Source organism: Leishmania panamensis (assembly GCF_000755165.1).
Source record: "Leishmania panamensis strain MHOM/PA/94/PSC-1 chromosome 22 sequence".
In the NCBI taxonomy this organism is placed as follows: Eukaryota; Euglenozoa; class Kinetoplastea; order Trypanosomatida; family Trypanosomatidae; genus Leishmania; species Leishmania panamensis.
In genome coordinates this window covers 96,468-116,276 of record NC_025868.1, presented here as the reverse complement: position 1 = coordinate 116,276, position 19,809 = coordinate 96,468, and the positions used below count along the sequence as shown (strand labels likewise).

At 55.1% G+C, this 19,809-nt stretch overlaps 4 protein-coding genes and 1 pseudogene across 4 annotated transcripts, besides 1 other annotated feature; all 5 read left to right on the top strand.

The window, feature by feature from the left end:
• Positions 1-538: 538 nt before the first annotated feature.
• On the top strand, positions 539-1,369 carry LPMP_220250 (translocon-associated protein (TRAP) alpha subunit, putative; the record flags this gene model as incomplete). The annotated part of the gene is made up of 1 exon (XM_010700724.1): positions 539-1,369. The coding sequence occupies one exon, from the start codon at positions 539-541 to the stop codon at positions 1,367-1,369; it is 831 nt and encodes a 276-aa protein (XP_010699026.1).
• A 2,553-nt stretch (positions 1,370-3,922) lies between these two features.
• Positions 3,923-4,858, top strand: LPMP_220240 (annotated as a pseudogene).
• A 1,123-nt stretch (positions 4,859-5,981) lies between these two features.
• LPMP_220230 (hypothetical protein) lies at positions 5,982-6,968 on the top strand (the record flags this gene model as incomplete). The annotated part of the gene is made up of 1 exon (XM_010700723.1): positions 5,982-6,968. The coding sequence occupies one exon, from the start codon at positions 5,982-5,984 to the stop codon at positions 6,966-6,968; it is 987 nt and encodes a 328-aa protein (XP_010699025.1).
• A 1,623-nt stretch (positions 6,969-8,591) lies between these two features.
• AAT22 (amino acid permease, putative) lies at positions 8,592-10,046 on the top strand (the record flags this gene model as incomplete). The annotated part of the gene is made up of 1 exon (XM_010700722.1): positions 8,592-10,046. The coding sequence occupies one exon, from the start codon at positions 8,592-8,594 to the stop codon at positions 10,044-10,046; it is 1,455 nt and encodes a 484-aa protein (XP_010699024.1).
• Positions 10,047-13,224: 3,178 nt separating this feature from the next.
• Positions 13,225-13,467: a repeat region.
• A 2,681-nt stretch (positions 13,468-16,148) lies between these two features.
• Positions 16,149-18,860, top strand: LPMP_220210 (hypothetical protein; the record flags this gene model as incomplete). The annotated part of the gene is made up of 1 exon (XM_010700721.1): positions 16,149-18,860. One exon carries the CDS (start codon positions 16,149-16,151, stop codon positions 18,858-18,860), a length of 2,712 nt encoding a protein of 903 aa, XP_010699023.1.
• Between the last annotated feature and the right edge of the window lie 949 nt (positions 18,861-19,809).

The window sequence follows — 19,809 nt, the reverse complement described above, 5'->3', positions numbered from 1 at the left end:
AGGCGTTCTTGCCCTTGAAGTACATCAGTGGGGCACCAGGAGGGAGGGCAACCAAAGAGAGAGAGGCGGAATGGTCTGTCTTCTGAGTCGTTCCGACAACCTGACTGCCACTGTATGTGGTGGCGGTGTGCTTGTGTGTGCGATAGCCTCCTTTGAGTGGGAAAAGGCGAGCGTACCGCTGCGATGCGTTACGTGCCCAGGTGCTTTGGGTTGCTTACCCCGTCACTCACCCTCTCCACCGCCGCTGCCGACCCCCCTCACATCCCTTCTTTTCCGCGCCTTCACACTGAACGAAACTCGCCACTCCCGCCACCACTCTCTCAACGAACGCCTCACTCACTCCCTGAAACACGCGCACGCGTACGTGCGGCAGAGAGTACGCAGCAGTCGCCAAAGCTCGCCGGCAGCGCTTCGTGTCCACGTCACCGATTTATTCCCTGCGATTGAGTGAGACGGTGTTGAAGGAGCAGCAGTAAAAACCCCGCCCACTACAGCCCCAACAAGACAACACAGAAGACTAGTAGAGAAAGGAACTGCAATGAGGCTCTCCTGTACACCGCGTAAGGTGTTTCTTCTCACTTTTGTGGCGCTGCTGATCGCGAGTGTCGCTCTGGCGGAGGAGAATGACGTAAATGAATTCACCAGCGATGAGGCGGATGCCATGTATACGGCGTCGGACGCGGGCGCGGGCAGTGCAGCGTACGTGAGTCGCGTCCTGTTCCTTAACGCGTCGTCGCAGTCTTTCCCTTCCTTCCCTGCTGGCTCGAAGGTAAACGTAGCGGTGGCCTTTCAAAACAATGACAACGAAGCCTCGCAGGTGGTGTTCCTTATGAATGGCCTCCTGCAGCCCCCGCACCAGTACCACATTGTCCTTCAAAACTTTTCCGTGGTGCGCCAGGCGCGCGAGGTGAAGAAGTCGGAGACGGTGAGCATGCATTATACCTTCAGGCCGGAACCCCACCTCGAGCCCGGAGAGTACAACTTGGTGATCGGCCTCTACGTCCAGAACTCAGCAACGAACCAGACGTACTTTATCACATCTTTCAACTCCTCAATCATGGTTGAAGACCCCCTCGGCACGGATCCTCGCACCGTCCTCACGTACTTCACCTTGCTCTCCATATTTGGCGGCATCGCGTACATTGTGGGTAGCAAGATGGGCATTGTGAAGATGATTAAGGCGATGGCGCACTCGAAGAGCAGCACCGGCAGCGGTGCACATCACATGGAGATGGGCACCGGAAGCACCGGCTATGACCCGGCATACATCAACGCTGAGCACCAACGCTACCGTGATGAGGTGCTGCGTAAGAAGTCGACTGATGCTCACTCTCGTCGCGCGTCCGGGTCGCCAAAGAAAAGGAAGTGAATGATTTGCCTGCACGGCGACGCAGGTACGTATGCAAAGCTCTGCGCGGACGTATTTTTTTTTTTTTTGTAATTGGCGCGTATGGTTTGCCGATGTGACCGTGGGGTTTCCTTTCTCAGTCGAATATCCCCTTTTCTCTCTTTTTCTGTGGGCACTTTCCTATCGTTCTGGGGGGTACTCTCCGCCTCGCCCCTCCCTTCTCTCTGCGCCTGCCGCTCGTAGCATCAGTGGCACACCACCTATTCCCGCTCTCCCCTCGTCTTTTGCGTTCTTCGTTGTTGCTTCTCGACGGATGGTCACGGAGCGGGTGATCGTCGTCATGAGCACTACTGCAGCTGCTGTTAGGGATTCGTCTTGTCGGGCACACGGCTCTGAGGGCCATGGGAAAATGTGCACTTCCTTCTCGTGTGCTGAGGTGTGTTCTGCCCTCACCTCATCCCCTTCTTCTTCAGCAGAAAAAGGGTACAGCGGCAGGCAGAGAGACACAGCCATGCAGTGCGAGGGCGAGAGGTTAGGCAGCGGTGATAAAGGGAGGAACGGCCAATGGCATGTCATTAGGAGGCACGAACCTACACACGGTGAAAACATTGCCTCTTGTAGTGGTGTGTGCGGGTGTGTCTTTTCCCTCAGTGTGGTGCTACTCGTTCAGTCCACTCATTTTCTGTGATGTCTACAAGAGTGTGCACTGAGTCGTGAAAAGGGAGGTCTTCTTCGGCCATTCACGCCCTATCCGCCCGCGTCTTTGCGCTCTCTTCGCAAGATCACGCTCGTACGCACGTATAAAGCCAGGCAGAGTGCGTACAGAGGGACACGTAGAAGACACGCTCACAATCACACGTCTCCGCACAAGAACTGTGGGGCTGAATGGTGAAAGGGGGGAGGGAGAATCGTGTAGCACATGGAAGTACGAAGGGGTTTTGACTGGGCTTCTATTGACTCATGCGTACTCTTCGGCTGCCGGTTTCCCAACCCGCTCGAAACTTCTTCTTTCCCTCTCTTACCGCCCCCTCTCTCCGTCTCCCTTCACCGCTCACTGTTTGTGCTTGTGTGCTGCGAAGGTGTGGGGGGCGTGGGGACGCAGGGGAGGGGCTGCTTGGAGGTCGATTGTGGGTGTGTGACGGTGCGTCGTTTTGACTGTCACGCGTTGCGTTGAGACTCGCTGAATGTTTTTGTTTGTGTAAGTGGCGCAGCTGTCCCTCGTATGCTCCGTGATGACGTACATATCAGAAGGAGAGGCAAAGACATGTGGACACTGCCAGCGCAGTCACCGGCCCTTCTACACAGAGACAGACAGGCACCCGTAGTGTTGGATGCATGAGTGCGAGCAAGTATGGAGGCGCCTCTTCGTGTAGGGCGTTGTGGTGATGGTTGCGTGTTTGCCCTTGACTGTTTTTAACATATTGGTGGAAGAAGGAAAGTGAGAACGAAGAGCACAGCAACACACACACACGCACATACATGGGCACACCTCTACGTGACTCTGCATTCGTTGGCGCCTCTCTGCGCTCTCCCTGTTTGTTGTGTGCCGCCGTGTGCACCTGAAGCTCAGCGAAGCCGGGCGGAGGCGAGAGGGACAACGAGCACGCAAAAGTACGCAATGAAAGTGGGGGAATTTGATTGCGCACACATTCCAGTGCATCGCTCGCACTTCTGCTGGCATGCTCACTCCATCGCCCCGCTACTCTCGCAGGTTTTTCGTCGATCGACTCTCTCCAGATCGAGCACTTCTTTGTACTCTCACTCCCCACCACTCTTCGCCATCGTTGCGACGTGCAGATGTGTTCGCGTCTATGTGCACGTCGCAACGACAGCGGCAAAGGCGCGTACTTCACCCTCGATCCCCTCAATCCATCCGCCTCGCTTCGCCCCTTTTGTCTTGTCTTTCCTTTTCTCCATTTCTGCGAGGTATTGCAAGCCAGACCTGAGAGTGGCAGGACAGCTTGCATGTTGTGTATCGTCTGTCTTCGGTGCTCGAGCAGCGCACGTGGCACACGGCAATGGTTCAGTGACCTCGGCGATTTCTCCTTGAGCACTTTGTCTCTGTCCCCGCACCAGTACTGCCTTTCCCACCGTCTCCTTTTTTCCAGCCGTTCGTTAGTCTCCGCTGTTCGTCATTGGTGCACTTCTCTTCCTCCTCGGTGCAGTCAGTGGCGTGTTTGTTCGTTTGCAACTGAGCTGCCAGACGAAGCGCTCTCGCTCTCTCTCTCTCCCGCGCGTACACCCGCCATTGCCGCAGGTGGTGGCAGTGATGCGGCGCAGGGGAGGTTTGACGAGAAGATGTGCACAAGCGCAGGCACCATCGCTTAGCTACCCCTGTGCCGTTGCACACAGCGGCGCTGCGTTGTGCGGGGGCTTGTTTACTTACGTGTGCCTCGGTGCGCGTGGGTCTTCGTCGTGGCACTGAGGTAGTAGCCTGGGGTTTCCTTTTCGCTATCTCTTCTCTACCGCCGAACACACACTCACGCACATGCACTATCCTTTCACCTTTTGTGTGTAGCGTCGTATCAAAGCCCGCTGATGAGTTTCTCTGGTAAACTGGACTCATGCCGGTCCATGAACATGTCACTGCGGCCTAGGGGCTGTAGGATTTCCGAGACCTCAGTGGTTACCTTACACGGGCTAGAGCGTGCGCCGTCAAATACAAACACATCCACCGCTCCGACAGCGTTGGCGGCGTCACGCATGAGGGCAGGAAGATGGTCGTGGATAAGTTGTGCCTCACGTATATCATCGACCTTCGCACTGCGAAGGAGAAAGCCGACTCGCTTACGCGTTTGCCGTTGTCTTGTACTTCCCGATCGCGATTGATAGTTGTTTCCTTACGGATGATGCGTTGAGGAAGCCGTTGATGGGAGGGAGGGGGGTGGGGTCGTCTGCAGGTGTGCTACCTCGGCGAGTCGCAGCGGCCTTCCTTATCGGCGTCAAGGATGTCTACAAGAACTTCGAGGTCCCCCTCAGAGAAAGGGGCAGCCGGCCGTGTTCCGCTGCACCCTTAGGAGGGACCGCACCGGGGTGGCCGCAGCACTCCTCTTGACCGCCCTGAACGTGCCAGAAAAACAAAGGAAAATTGTGGAGGATTTCATGCCAGCAAAGCAGTGCTGCGTACCATCACCGCGCGAAGCAGCCCACGTGGGCAATTACACCGTCCCTCAAGAGATGTATGGCATGGTGAAGGCAGACATGGAGCAGGAAGTTGGGCTAGGTGCGAAAGGGCTTGAGAAGCTGCACGACGACTACGTCCGCTCGATCCCCTCAATGCTCACGAGGGCGAAGCTGTGCAACCACGACGACGGTATCGGTCTTGCATGCAAATCCGTGCGCTGCAAAGGGTCGCCTTCAGCAGCGCAAAGGAGGGAGAAGATACGAGGAAACTTCCAACTTTTTGGGACTGTTTCGCACTGGAATGCGTTTCCTTCTCCTGCAAATGTTGGCGACTATGGCGCAACTGGCTGCCTCGCATGTTTCTCTAACGCTTGTGGATGCGTTTAGCGCTCCCCCTCTCCTCTTCTTCCCGTCCTCTTCTTCGCTTGCGCATGAATGGCACACGTCCTCTCCCAAGTGCAGAACTAGGCACTCTCACGTGGCTGTTCTTTCACCGGTGCCGCTCCCTTTTAGGTGTATTCGTTTTTGAGTGACGGGGGTTATGAAGCGCACCTCCTGGTGTGGGACTCTATCATTTTGCTGTTGTTGTGTGTTTTCCCCTTTCCGGATGAACGCGGTACTTTTCTCCTCCCCCCTTCTTGTGCTCTGCCGGCGTCCGTGTTGCCGCCCCTCTGTCCACAGCCCCCCTCCCCCCATCTCCCCACCCAACGCCTCTTCCTGTCTTTTCTCCCTCTCTATTTCTCTTTGATCCCGCCTATCCTCACTTTTCTCCTGTGCCTTTGATGTCACTACTCTTCGCGCCGCCGTTGCCGCGCACGCGTGCTCTCTCTTTGGTTTCTTCTTTTTTTGTCTCGTATTGAATACGATGGAGCGGGGAAAAACAGAGAGGGCAGCCAGGGCCCTCCTATGACTGCCTCCATATCCCGCTCCGATCTCTTTCCTCCGTCTCCTTGCTTCGCGTGTCTGCCGCCACAAGCATGAAATCAGCCATCCAACACACCGACGTGAAAGCGAGAAAAAAAAGCGAGAACGCGAAAGTGCGCCCACCATATCGCTTGCTACAATGCCATTTATTCGCCCTGCTTGGTCTCACCCATGTGACTCTTGATTCACTACCCACCTACTCATCATTTCATCTCTACCCCCCTCCCATGTACGACCCCACTGACATGCACGTCATAGACAGTGTCAAGAATCACTCACCCCCTTCATCGTTGCTGCACCACCAGCCTCACCGCCTCTACTCCCCTCGATCGGCGCTTTCTCCGATCGTATTCAGAAACCCTTTCTTCAGCTTTCCTGCTTTCTTCCTCGCCCGTCATCTCTCCCCCCCTCCCCCCGCAACGGCATCGAGTTGCACCCACAAACGTTTCCCTCGAATCCCCCGGTAGGACACAGAGGGACCTGGAACACAGAAGAAGAGACCCTTCCTGTATTGGCCTCTTCTTCGCTGCTCTTTTCGTGGCCTTGCCTCTTCAGCGACGCGCTACCGAGCAGCTACAGCAGCGCCATGTCAGTTCATGCAGTCGAGGAGTCCGATGTGGGGCTGCCCAATATGCAGCTGGAGCATCACGAGCAGGCAGCGCAGCAGAAACCTCGACCTGAGCCATCAAACGCCCCGACGCAGGTGTGCATCGACAAAACTGTTTCGCGATCCCCGTCGGCAAAGCGCTACCGCTTTGAGGAGCAGGAGCCCAAGGACATAAGTGCAGATGCTGTGCATGTGATCGATCTCAAAGAGGACGCCCACCTCGAACATGCCGGTCGCGCTTCAGCGACAGTTGCCCTCCAAGACGACCACACCGACTTTGCGGACGCGCCTGTCGGTGATGCTGCGGCCGTGGTGGATGTGTCCTGCAGTACTCTTTGCGCTGAGGCTGATGTGACAGGCGTAAGTGACGAGACGCTTGCGGAGCCGGACCTCGCCACTGGCCCTGCATGCGTAGAGGAGAAGTGTGCGCTCACGCTTTCAGTGTGCGAGCTGGAGACATCGAGCCACGCGCAGCTCTCGCAAGTGATGCCCCATGCAGTGCGCAAGGATATCCCAGTGCAGCCCTTACTATTGGAGGACGGTAATGCTGTACTGCCTCCTCTTCACCAGTGCACAGATGAAGAGGAGGCGGTCGTGTCACCGCTGCTTGTGCTCACCGAAGCACTGACGCACCTATCACAGGCTGAGGGGACGACTGAGAGTGGCGCCATTGCGCACGACTCTGTCACTATCGGCACCGAGGATGCTTCCCGGTGCGAAGCTGAGGAGAGTCTCTGCCGCGATACCGAGGCAGGGCCTGTCACGAATACCGCGAACGCAACTGAAGTTGCTTCGCGGATCCCAGTGGAGGGCGAGAAGGACAGTCTAAGATCAGCGCGTTCTTCCGAGGCTGCTACACCACCGCCGTCGCTAGCCGCCGTTGACGAGTACCCCAAAGAGGCAAGCAAGCACCTCACGTTTGCCAGCGACGCGCTGCCACAGTCTTTATCGCAACGCGGGTCTTAAGGGGGTGCGCGAGCTGCCAGTTACGCGGACCATCCCCGGCATGAGCAGACCTCGCCCACTTACGTATCGTTTTCGTTTCTCTTCTCGATCTTTTCATTAAATGTTTTTCCTTTTGCGCTTCATCAGAACTCTATGGCCCATGCGCACTCACATACTCAGAGAGCCACACAGCTCACACCGAACACGAGAGAGAGAGAGAGACACAGGCTGACGTCAATGCATACGGATGCAGGTGCGCCAGGAGTGAAGTGAGGCCATAGCAGCTGTACGCTTGTGTATTTGCCGTGTGTGTGTGTGTGTGTGCTGCGTACGCCCACGGTTGTCAATCTCAGATTCCTTGTTTTTATTCATTTACTCTTCCCTAGAGGGGGGTGCGTGTGCGTGCGTGCGTGCGCCGTTTTCCTGCTTGGCTCTTCTTTGTTTTTGTCTCTCACCGTGTGATGTGAGTCACGTGCACATCGTATGCAGATTCATACACAATGATATCGTAGTCTGCGTGTGCAGAGGGGGGAGAGAGGGGAGGGGAGGGAGGGAGTAGAGAGAGGGGGGAAGGGGAGAACGCCGTGTTTACTGGTCCCCGTGTCGCTTTGGCGTAACTCATGTTTTGTGCAACACAAAGCGGCGCGTATCTCCCTCTCCTTTCTGCTCCATCACTTCCTCCTCTCTCTTCGCTTTGCTCTGACGAGGAAAGGAGGAACACTCCACGGAAGCGCGCACACACACGCGCACGTTGACGCGAAGAACGACGTATGACGCTGCCGTGACGTTTCCGTTGCCGCTTCACACGAGCGGGGACGTCCGCTCACTCTTCAACTGCCACGACGTCCCCCTCCCCCCTCTCTCCTCCTTCATATGAATTTACCGCTCAAAGAGCCAGAGCTCTTCCGAGTTGTTTCCTCAGAAATAAACGCAGCTGTGCGCTACAGTGGTCTTCTTTTGAGGCCGCATGTGCGACTATTTCTCTTGTGTGCATCTCTTCTCCGTGCTGGTTATCCCACTTCCGGCCGTAGTGCCATGGGAAGTAGGGCGATGTGCTCGGGTCTCCTGTGCACTACGGGACTATGCGAACCACGGCGTTTAGTACGTGCATCTTGAGGGATGGCCAACTGGACTGCCTCCGTGCTGCCCAACTTCAGGTTTGCACCGCCACTATCCTACGTCTTTCCTCTCGTCCCCCCTCTCTCACCCCTTCTACACTCTACTGTTACTACGGCTCCCCTCTCTTACTCGCTCACCGCATTTCGCTCACCACCACCACCACCACAACACGCACGCACAAACGTACCTTTTTGTGCAAACATGACCTCAACGCAGCTCGTAGTGTTGCCCGTCTTTTCCATAGCTAAATTTGTCTCTCTCTCTCTCTCTCTTCCTTCCTCTCCCCCTCTCGACTCACTCATCGTATCCAGGATAGGGGCTAGTTGTGGTGAGCATCATCTACACGCACCAAAACCTCTTCCCTGTCTTTTCGCTCTTCTTGCTGCCTCGTTTCACCCATTTTGTTCTCTTTTCCCTAGAAAAGCGCACCGTCCACCCCCCGCCCCACATACACACGTCATCACCACCCCCAACTCCTGTACGCGCAGCCATACCCATCAATAAGCAGAGGCGCGCGCGACAAACATGTCCCACAACCCCGACAACACTGTTCTGCTCAACGGAGGCAGTAGTCTGTACGACCATGAGTCCTCGAAGATCCATGTGGGCAGCGATCATGCTGCAGCTGCTGAACTCGATGCAACCATGAACATTGATGAAAGGGAAATGCACGAAAAATTTGATCAGATGCATGATGTCGTGATGGACAATAACACCGATCAAGAGGGGGACGGGAGGAAGCCCAATTTCCTAGTGCACCTGGTGCGCCGCGCGATCCCGCACGGCGGCTTCGCTAGCGGCGTCTTCAACCTCGCCGCCAGTAGCCTCGGTGCTGGTATCCTTGGTTTACCCTACGCCTTCGAGACGTCCGGCATCGTCATGGGCACAATCTACCTTATTGTGATTTATCTACTGACGGTGTACTCGGTACGGCTGCTTGCTATCGTATACGGCAAGACGGGCATCCGCAGCTACGAGCTGACAGGGCGGTTGCTCTTTGGGCGCGGCGGCGACATCTTTGCGGCAGTCATCATGTTTGTCAAATGCATTGGTGCCTGCATTGCCTATGTAATCTGCATCAGCGACTTGTGGAGTGCTTTTCTCAGCGACGAGCGTGTGCATGGGTACTACAAGACCCTGAGCTTTCAGCGAGTACTCACGTCAGTTACCTTTCTGTTACTGATGCTGCCTCTCTCGCTGCCCAGGAAGATCAACTCGCTCCGCTACGTCTCCCTCTTCGGCGTGGTCTTCGTGCTGTACTTTGTCGTCTGTGTCATTCTCCACTCCGCAACTCACGGGATGAAGGGCGGCATCAGCGGCAAGGGTCTGCGCACGTTCAACACGGGGAATCGCGCCATTCAAGGTCTTGGCCAGTTCGTCTTCGCATTTCTGTGCCAATCGAATGCGTATCAGGTCTTCAACGAAACGCCCAAGCCCAGTGTGCGCTTCTTCGAGATGCAGGTTGTTGTCAGCATGTTTATCTGCACCGTCTTTTACTGGCTGGTGGGCTTCTTCGGCTACGTCGACTTCTCGGACAATATCGGGTCTTCGCTGTTGCGCATGTATCGTCCGTTGACGGATTACTACATCGCCGTCGCCTACATTGGCCTTGTGGTGAAGCTGTGTGTCGCCTTTGCACTGCATATTCTACCCTGCCGTGACGCGGTGCACCACCTCATCGACTGGAACCTCTACACTATTGCTTGGTGGAAGAACGCGGTTCTGTGCACATTCCTCAGTCTCGTCTCACTGCTCTGTGGCTTGTTCATCCCCAACGTGAACGTTGTGTTTGGTCTGCTCGGCTCCTTCACCGGCAGCTTCATCGCCTTTGTCTTTCCATCCCTCTTCTTCATCTACAGCGGCGGCTTCGAGCTGAAGAAGGTGGGCGCCTATGATTTCTTTGGCTCTATTTTACTCCTTATCTTCGGTGTCGTGATCATTTGCTTCGGTACAACTGCCACGATCTACGGCGTAGTGTAAGGGGAAAAGTCCCTGCTTCCCTCTTTTCGCTCTAGCATGCGAGAAAAGAGAAGCAACGCTGCTGGAGACGCGCGTCGACAGGACACTCAGGCACCAATGGAGGCTCTATCAGGGAGAGCAGGAGAGGGTGCAAGTGTTTGCCTGCGTTTGTGCACTCTTTCTTATCCATGTGCAGACAAGCGGCGCACATGCTGGACAGCAAGCCATGGATGTGAAAGTAGCCGTAGGTGGTGCACTCAAACTAGTACGTGTGTGTGTGTGTGTGTGTGTGTGTGTAAATATTTACTCGTACGTTTGCTTTTGATGGGGTGCCGGTCGTGGCGGTAATGTCGACGAATTGTTTTAGGAGGGGGTACGTCTGTACACAGCAGAGGTGGGGCCTTGACCTTCTTTTTCTTTGATTTCTTCAACCACCCAGGACCCCCTCTCTTTCCGTCTCCCCGCGTTCAAGCTCCCCTACCATCTTCTAACAGGCACGTGCAAAGACGAGGAGGCAGTCGTCCGAAACCTACGCCCACCAGCAGGTGCACACAGGAAGGTGTACACCTACACACACACGCGCGCGCGAGGAATCACCGCAATTATGTAGAGAACACGAACGAGAGATGAAACACACACAAAAAAACGATACCCCCCCTCCCCCCAATAAAAGAAAAGAAGAAAAACAGAAGAAACACATAAAAAAAACGATCGCTGCAGTTTTCATATAGACGCAGCCGAAAATAAGCAGAATAACGAACTGATTTACCATCAGGCCTGTTACTACCCATCATAGTAGAGCAGACCAACGGTCACCCCCCCTCCGCATATCTTCTACCCTTACTCCAGCGCGTCTCCCCCCTCGATCTGAACCTCTCCCTCGTACATGCGTGCGTGCGCGCACTTTCTCTGTGAAGCCCATGATGGAGGTCCCAAACGAAGAAAAGGGCGGAGCCCCCCTCGTCTTGGCATGCATACAGTGGGAGACACGTTTATGCCAACACAACGTGAATGTGTAGAGGGAGGGTCCAGATCATGAGAGAGCGAGGCTGAGAAAAAGGGGAGAGTCACAGAGACGCGTGGGGACAGTTCGCAGGTACGCACACGCGCACACACTCCTGCGGTACTTGTTTGGTAGCGATGGTGAGAGCGTTTCCAGTGAAAATGAAAAAGAAAAAAATGCCCCACCAAAACTGTCAGGTGTGCACGTCAGCCTCCTCTGTTCCCTTATCACTTTTTTTTTTAATCTGTGCTTTGTCGCTTCCCGATATACCGTCGCCTCAGGTTCGAAGGGGCGCTTGTGTTTGCTGTGATTGTGCATTTGTAGGCGTGACTGCATCGTTGTTGTTGGATAGGAGGGTGTGTGGGTACGTGCGTGTGTGTGTGGCGCGAGGTGTTTCCTGGAGGTGGGCCAACGTTATGATTTCATGCCTCTCCCCCTTTTTAAAGCCCTTTACTCTTTTTTTTCTCTAGTGAGGTCGACTACTTCTCAGTTCGCTCCTTTCCATTCCCACCTCATCTGGCATGTCTGTCTCCCTGTGTGTGCATCCGGGTCTTTTGGTTTGCTTTGCAAAATGAGTGAGAGGGAATGCTACCATGGGGCGCAGGAATGCCTGAGGGAAGGAAATGAGGTGCATCGAATAGGGCTTCTGGGCGAGTGCTGGCGTGGGCAAACAACTGAGTGTGACATGCTGTATGGCGTGTAGGCGTTTATTATTTGGAATACTTCGCGTTGTGACTCGTGTCATGAAGCCCGCGTCGCGTGACGCATCCACATATCCGGTCTCCCCCCCCAAGCACCGAGAGAGACAGGCACACACACACACACACTTGTGCTTTGTTTGCACCCCCTCCTCTCATTTCCCTCTCCCCACTTCCTCCTTCCTTTTGCCTATTTTTCCTTGTGCATCCTCATTGTACGCAATCAAACTCCCTTGTATGCGTCTTTACTCTCTCTCTCTCTCTCCACTGATGAAGCGATTAATGTCAAAACGAGTTCCCTCCCCCCTTCTGGTTTCGTTTCCCCGCTGCTGGGGCGTATTTCTGTGCGCACGCACGTGCGGCCGTTTGGATGTGTGGACGTGCATATCTGCCAGCGCTGGTTGCGCAGAACTGCTGAGTTTTCTGAAAACTGCATGTGTGCGCCGCTTCTCCTCCATGCCCATGCACACAACTGACTATAAATTGTTTTCTTCCCTGTGTTGTCTACGCCCTATCAATGGAGAAATCGCCAGGCATGACAGCGGTTCTGCGATTGCCTTGTCGTCTTTTCCCTCTCTGTCCCCTCTCTCTCTTTTACCTCCCTTCTCACTATTTTGGGCCCTCGTCCGTTAAGTTCAGATGCCCCTCGAAGACGCGCAGCGACACCGGTAAAATTGACTTTTTCTTTTTTCTCTCTCCACTTTACTGCAATGCTCTCTACCGTATCTCCTCCCACAGGAAGCACGGCGCCCCCCTTACCAACGCGCCGACCGTTGCACGTTCGATGCGGCGCCTTAGAAGCAGCAACAGCAGCATGTCTACGCTATACTGTCTTTCAGCTGAGCTGTTTCTGGCGTAGGCTCTCTTTTGCTCTCATACACACACACAGGGACACCCCATGTAAAGGCGGCGGGCCAGTCAGCCGATCCCCTTCTCGCTCCGCGATTGTTTCCCTTTTTCTTTTTGGCGACTGCCACGAGTGTGAGCAGCAGCCAGAAATGGAGTGTGTCCGTGATGCGGTGATCCTAAAGATAAGAGAGTGTGTGTGTGAGAGAGCGAGGTGCAAAGCGAGATTGGGCTTTGGGTGGAGTATAGTGGCGAGTGTGCCTCCTTACAGCCTCTCGCAGCCTCTTTCTCGCCTATTCGCTACGATTTCTTTTCTGGCAATACTGTTTTCCGTCCTCCTTCACCTTGCAGTATAGTGCGGTGTATCGGCGACACATCGCGGGGGTGATCGATGTGCTTTTCGTGGGCAAAAAGTGAAGGGCATTTTAAATGTTAAGAAATGAAGAGAGACGGATCGACACACACACACACACACAGTCATACACACACACACACACACACACACACACACACGCAGACGACACGAAGAAGAAAAGGGCAAGAAAATCCTTCGCGTCCATTTCTTCTTCGCGACGCTCTGCGTGTCTCTTTATGACGACGGGGGAGGGGGACACCGCACCGTGCGTGGTGTCGTGGTGCAGCACTGTATCTCTGTGGGAGAGCCGGCGCCTCCCCGAGGGGGAGGCACCTGGCGGCGGCTGACACGACGGGCACGGCTGTGACGCGGCCAGCGGGCGATGGATGGAAATCGAGGCTGGGGTTGTGCTCAGATGACTGATTCTGCATTGCCGTGGCGTGTGTCTCTACCGCTGCGCCGCACCACACGATGGGTCACTGACAGTGTCAGGGGCGGATCGAGGGGCGCTTGGCGCATGCTGTATGATTGAGAACGGGCCCAGTGCGCGACGATACGCATCGCATTTCAACTGTGCGTGCGCTCCGCGTTGTTGCTTTTCCCTTTGTGCGCATGTGTGTGTGCATGTGTGTGTGTGTGTGTATGACTGTGTTCATATTTGTCTGTCTACTTCACTGATGCATCTCGGCTTTATCTCTTTCTATTTTTCTTTCCTCACCTTTTGCTATCGCTGGTGTCGGAAAAAGCGTTGGTGTGCGCGTGTGGTGGAGTGAGGGGGGTGTAGGGAATTAGCGCTGCGATTTTTGGAATGCGCGCCCTGTAGAAGAGGACTGTTCACTCAGTCATTCGTTCTCCCCCCACCGCAAACCCATTCATCTCCGCCTTTTCCTCTGCATGAATGCTAGATCTATCACGTGAAGATGCATGGCTGTCACGCATAAGCTCCCTATTTGTGTTGTTGTTGCTCTTACCTTTGCGAGGCTCTCTAGTTGTATTGAATGCGTACTCGCTTGTGCATCTCTCTCTGCGTGAGTGCGTATGCCTGTCCCCACCAACGCCTGCTGACTCAAAGTGTATGAAATCTGCGCGTCCCTCTCTCGCTACTTCCTCTTACCATTTCTCATTTTTCTTTTTCACTTGATCGAAGGTGCGTTGCTGTGCCAATTCTGCTTCCCCCTTCATCTTCCACGCTTATTCCCTAGTTTCTCCGGGCAGGTATGTGCGTGTATTCCTGTGCTGGCGTTGGTGTAAAGGGTTATCGTTTTCTCATGTGTGGTTGACGCGGCGGCTGGCCATTTGTGTGTGCGTGTATGTGCATTCCATTTTTTTTCCTCTCGATTCATATATCTACCCATATCTTTTTCCTTGTGTCCGCCTCCTATACTGAGGCTCCCTCTTGTTGTGTTCGGTGCCTCAATGTATATCTTCGTGTTCTCCTCTTTTAGCCTCTCTCTTTTTCTCTCCCCGCTCTCCCCCCTCTCTCTCCTTCTCCCACCTCATGCGTTGCTTTGGCTGGGCTGTTGAGCTGCCGCGGATTGTTCTCTCCACCGTCGACAAAGCACCCAAGCAATCGTGCAGACACACAGCTGAGCGCAAAGCACACACAGAAGGAGCGAGGAGCCAGCATGACGTGAACAAGAGATGGACTGTCGAGTAATGCGGATGCGAAAAGTTGTAATGGTGTTCCCCTCCTCCTGCTACCCCGTCCAGGGCCCACTGAGGGCCGTACATTGAACATGCAAGTGGGTGTTGGGGCTGTTCTTCATTTCTCTCCTATGCGCCGTTCTTCCTTCTGTTGAATGAGTCACGCCTCCCACTGTTAAAGTGGCGTAGATGCGCTGCTCTCGTCGGTGGTGTTCGCTTTGCTATTGCCTAGGCATACCCCACCTCCTCCCATCTCCTCCGCCTGCGCCCCTCTCCCTCCCTCTCTCTCTCTCTCTCACTGGGGCGCACAAGGGTGCCGAAAAATGGGGGAAAGGGAAAGAGAATGGACGGAGCACAAGGAAGAGCGAGAGAGGAAGAGACAGCAACTTCACCCCCTTGGGTTCTTCTCCATCATGGTATGCCTGCGTGTCTGCGTGTGGTCGTGTGCTGTGCTTGAGGCATTCATCTTCGTTTCGTTCTCTGCTTGTACGTCGTCGTGTAACTCTCTATGCGGAATGCGTTCGTGGTAAAATGTGATGGGCGATAGGAGGAGAGGAGTAGCGTGGAGAGGAGGTGTTTGCGTGTCGTGGAATCCACAAAGAAGCAAAGAAAAGAGGGACACAGTGACAAGAAGAAAAAAAAGGAAGTGCTGTCTTGTCTCTCTCTCTCTCTCTCTCCTTCTCACCCCTCGCTAACGTAGACGAGCCTTTGAAAACGCAACCTACAATAACAGCATAGGCACTGCTTCTCCGTTCTCTTCTGGTCACCATTGATCACCCACCCTGCACGTCCACACACGTGCAGGCAGAGAGAGAGAGAGAGACGCGATTCTCTGTGCATCATCAGCACCCTCGACCTGTGCGAAAGCGCGTGCGTCAAGAGAGAGGAGGGCTGAGATAGCGTGCGCCGGAGGAGCCATCCATGGTGGCATTCAGCAGCGATACAAACAAGAAGACGCCTCTCTTCCCGCTTGCTGGGTCACTTCCCCATTGATGTGGTGTTCACACAACACATTTGTAATGACGCCCGTGCCCGCGTGGCTCACGTTCGATGTCGATGCGCGTGCATCTCTATCGGTCGTGTTGTGGTTGCGTCTGCGCTTTCTTCTCAAAGTTTGCGGCGAGCGTTTTGTGAATCTGGTCCCCACCGACACTCCTCCTCTTCTTGCCCCTCTCCTTCTCCCTCTCTCTCTCTCTTACACGCACACCCATACACAGAGAAGCACATGTACACGCACCGACTTCCCTTATCTTGCGAATACATCCATCTGCAGACCGCCGCCTCACCATACTCGTAGGCAAGTGCTTCCATTGTAGCTAAGCGATGCAGTGGTTGTTCAGGAGTCGAAGCGGCAGCCAGGGCAGAGAAGGAAATCAAGCAAAGAGGAACGACCACCAGATGACAGTTTGGTAGCCTTCGCTTGAGGTGTTTGTCATTCATCATTTTCCTATTTTTACTGGTCGAAGGGATCTCTCTGATTTGGAACGTGTGGAGCTGCAACAGCACCGGAGTGAAGGGAACTGGTGTTCCTGCAGCACTGACGCACAGCTGCGGAGGCGCAACGTGAGTAGGCCCTCATGGAAGAGGGAGGGGAGAGTTATGAGAGGATAATGAAGACCCCAGCAAACACTCTGCTGGCGGCAGAGCCCGCTCAATGGCCGCTGCAGTGCTCGGTTGACACTCGAATTCACTCATTCCTGCTACTCATCGCTGGTCTTGTTTTCAGCAACGGGGTCCATGCAGGCATGGCGTTTGACGACAATAGTGCTATCATCGCCAACCCCGACACCCGCGCAGACAAGACATCGCTCGGCTCCATCTTTTACAATGACTTCTGGGGAACTCCGCTGGACCACTTCGAGTCAAACGGGTCGTACCGCCCTATCACCGTGTTGACCTTTCGCATTCAGCACTGGTTGATGGGCTACCGCCACAGCCCAGCCTTCCTCCACGGCTTGAATTACACTGTCGCGTACCTCAACGTGTGCCTTGTCTTTTATCTCGCCCGCCTGTACGTCTACGTGGTGGTGCCCAGGGCAGTACTCTCCGTTGAGAATGCCAAAGCGCAGTCCTGCATGGCTGTGCTGACCACTCCTGTTCATGTGGTGCCGCTGATGGCGGCTCTGCTGTACCTCGTGCACCCCGTCCATGTCGACGCCGTCACGTCCATCGTGGGGCGGTGTGAGCTGCTTTACTGCTTCTTTGGACTGATCGGATTCTTCGGCATCCACAGGTATCTGAACCAAGTCGATGCGCTGACCAGCAAAGCCGCTGGGACCCCAACTACCCACGCAAAGAAGCCGAAAGGGGAACGCTTACACCGGAGAGCGCCTCACAAGCGCGTTTTCAGTAAACTTTATGTTCTCTTGTCCGTCTTGGCACTTGCAATCGGCATCCTCTGCAAGGACAGCGCTGTCACGTTCACCGCCATCTATGGCGTGCACGCATGCGTCATGTACGCCTGTGGACGGTGCCAGAAGCGCCACTCGTTGACGGTGATCGTGCTGGCTGTAGTGGAGCTGCTCGGCTATCTCGCCTTTCGACGAGAGTTTATTGGCAACATCGACCTACGGACGAGCCCGCTGCTGAGTCAGACGGAGCACCCGCAGTACTTTGTGCCCAAAGGTCTCTTTCACTGGCTTAGTATTCGGTGGTTAATTCAAGTGACGAACTTGAGGCTGCTCTTATTTCCTACGTCGCTTTGTAACGAGTACAGCTTTGATTGCATCTCACATGTGCACACCATGCACGATCCACGCGTGCCGGGCTTTCTTGCGATCACTGGCGCTGCCGTGCTTACACTGCTGAGTCTGTTGCTCGGCACTTTTGCGTACCGCTCGCGCGCCGCGCTGGTGGGCCTCGTCGGCTTCCTCTGGATGGCAATCCCTTACGCTCCGGTTAGCCACCTCTTCGTGGCCGTTGGCACCTTCATCGCGGAGCGCTGCCTGTACGTGCCGTCTATTGGCGCGGTACTGCTCATCACCTTCATCGTGGCCGCCCCGGGGCTTCGCGAGGGGGTCGTGACTCGCTACTTCTACACGCTACTGTTGCTGTGCGTTGGCTGGGGTGTCTTTTCCCACCGACGCAACGAAGACTGGCAGTCGAACGAGCACTTGGCCCGGGCCGCCACTCGTAGTTGCCCCAATAGTGGGAAGGCACACTTCCAGCTCGCTGCCGCCGTCGCCGCCCGCGAGGACCTCGTGACGCCGGAGGTGGTAGCTTTGGCACGGCGTTCGCTGGAGCTAGATCCGTCATCACACCGTGGCTACTACCACTTGGCTCTCTATGAACTGAGGGTTAACCACGACACGCGCAAGGCGTACGAGTACCTCCGCAAGTGTATGGACGACCTGTTCGCCTACAAGCCCTGTGAGGATCTCTACGAGCGGGTGCGCAATACCCTGCACCCCAAGATGACCGACATAGAGCAATACGCGGATCTCGCCACTATTGTACCCCGCGACTCGTACAAGGCCGTATACCTCCGCCAGGCCGGCATCATAGCGCTGCAGCGCGACGCCAAGCCGTGTCTGGCCAAGACACTGCTTCATAGCGCTATGACCAGGTGGAATAATTCAAAGCTGTATTGGATGTCGGACGAAGTGAGTCGGAAGGCTGGGGATGTCACGTACTGCAACGCGCTCTACTGGTACGAGCACTCAGTCTTGGAGTGCGAGAAGCAGTCAATGCCCGGCGTTGTCGACTCGGCGAGTGCAGATGAGGAGAGCGAAGGAGGCGACAACGGCGCTGATTCCAGTAGTCCGCAGCCGTCGAGGAGGGGGTTTCCTCCTACACCACAGGAGGCAGTGCGTCGAGCGGCGACCGCCGCGGAACTCTTCCGTCACTGCGGCACTGACTGGCGTAGCTTCCTAGCCCAGCCAAGGTACAACTACCCCACAATCCCATATCGCATGACTTCGTACATTTCTGTTGGGAGCTACACTGCCGCCTTCATCGCCCACTTTATCAACTACACCGCGAGCGATACACCGGAGCGGAATGCGGTGCTGCTAAGCTACCTAGACACGACGGTGCGCCTGTACTCTCACCTCAGCACTTTCGTGCATGACGACTACGTGGCTGAGAAGCTAGGCCAGCTATTCAAGGACCAGACGCAGGCCGTTATGCGACAATCGTCGGTGGCTCGCCGTACGCTTCTCGGCAACCTGCACATGCCTCTGCGCGAGCTCCAAAGTGCCAGTTCACTCAGTATCACTCAAACAGAGACGCTCCAGCGTCTTCTGGCTCTCTCTCCATGGGCAAGCGAGCTCTTATCCTTCACTTCTTAGCGTTAGGAAGGTACCTTTTCAACTGGTAGAGGGGGAGGGAAAGAGCGGAAGCATCTGTGTGACGGCCCTCCCCTCTCTTCGATGTGTCGCTGGTTGATCCACTACTCTCTGTTTCCCATTTCTCTAGCGCTTCGACTTTCTACTCCGACCTTCGCTTTTCTCCTTTGTTTGGCGGCTTGTGTTTCCGTGGTAACTCCTGTGCGTGTGCGTGTGCGTGTGTGTGTGTGGGCATTTAACGGCGTGGGCCTGTGTGGATGTGGTTGAGCCACCGCTCACGTCAGCGGAGTAGAACGTCTCTTCTCATGCGCCCATCATGACTGCGAATTTCCCTCGGTTTCCTTTGTTTTCATCTTTTCTTCCGTCTCGCTCGTCTTAGCCATGCCTGTAGATCGGCAGAAGTGTGGGGGGGGGGGCATCGCAGGTGTGTGGGCGTGTGTCTTTCTTTAGCGTCGTTTGTGTATAGGCCGTGATGGATGTTGGTGACTGTACATGTGCACAGGTTTGCGCTCATGACGCCTCTTCACTGGGGCGCTCGTGTGCAGCGATATACATACAGATACATATACATATATACATATACATACTGGGTGCGTTGTTTTCTTCTTGGTGGCTTCCTCGTCGATGTTGTTCTTCTTGTCCTTTGCTGCGTCCGCTATTCCCACTGCCCCATGTCGCCTCTCTCCCCCCTCCTCCCCTTTGTCTGTCTCTTTACCCCCTACAACCCCCGCCCCACGTCCTCTCCACCCCCTCTTCATTGCCACGCGCGTCTTTTGGCAGCATTATGAAACACTGGAAAACAATCGAAAAGAGCGTAGAAGTGCTCATACGGTACCTTCATCGTGTGAAGGTCCACGGCCTGCAAGGGGGGCCTCTTTCGTGCACCTTCACTCTTTACCCCAGACGTATTTTTGATACCTCCCGCCGACGTGCAAACTCGTAGATGCGTGGC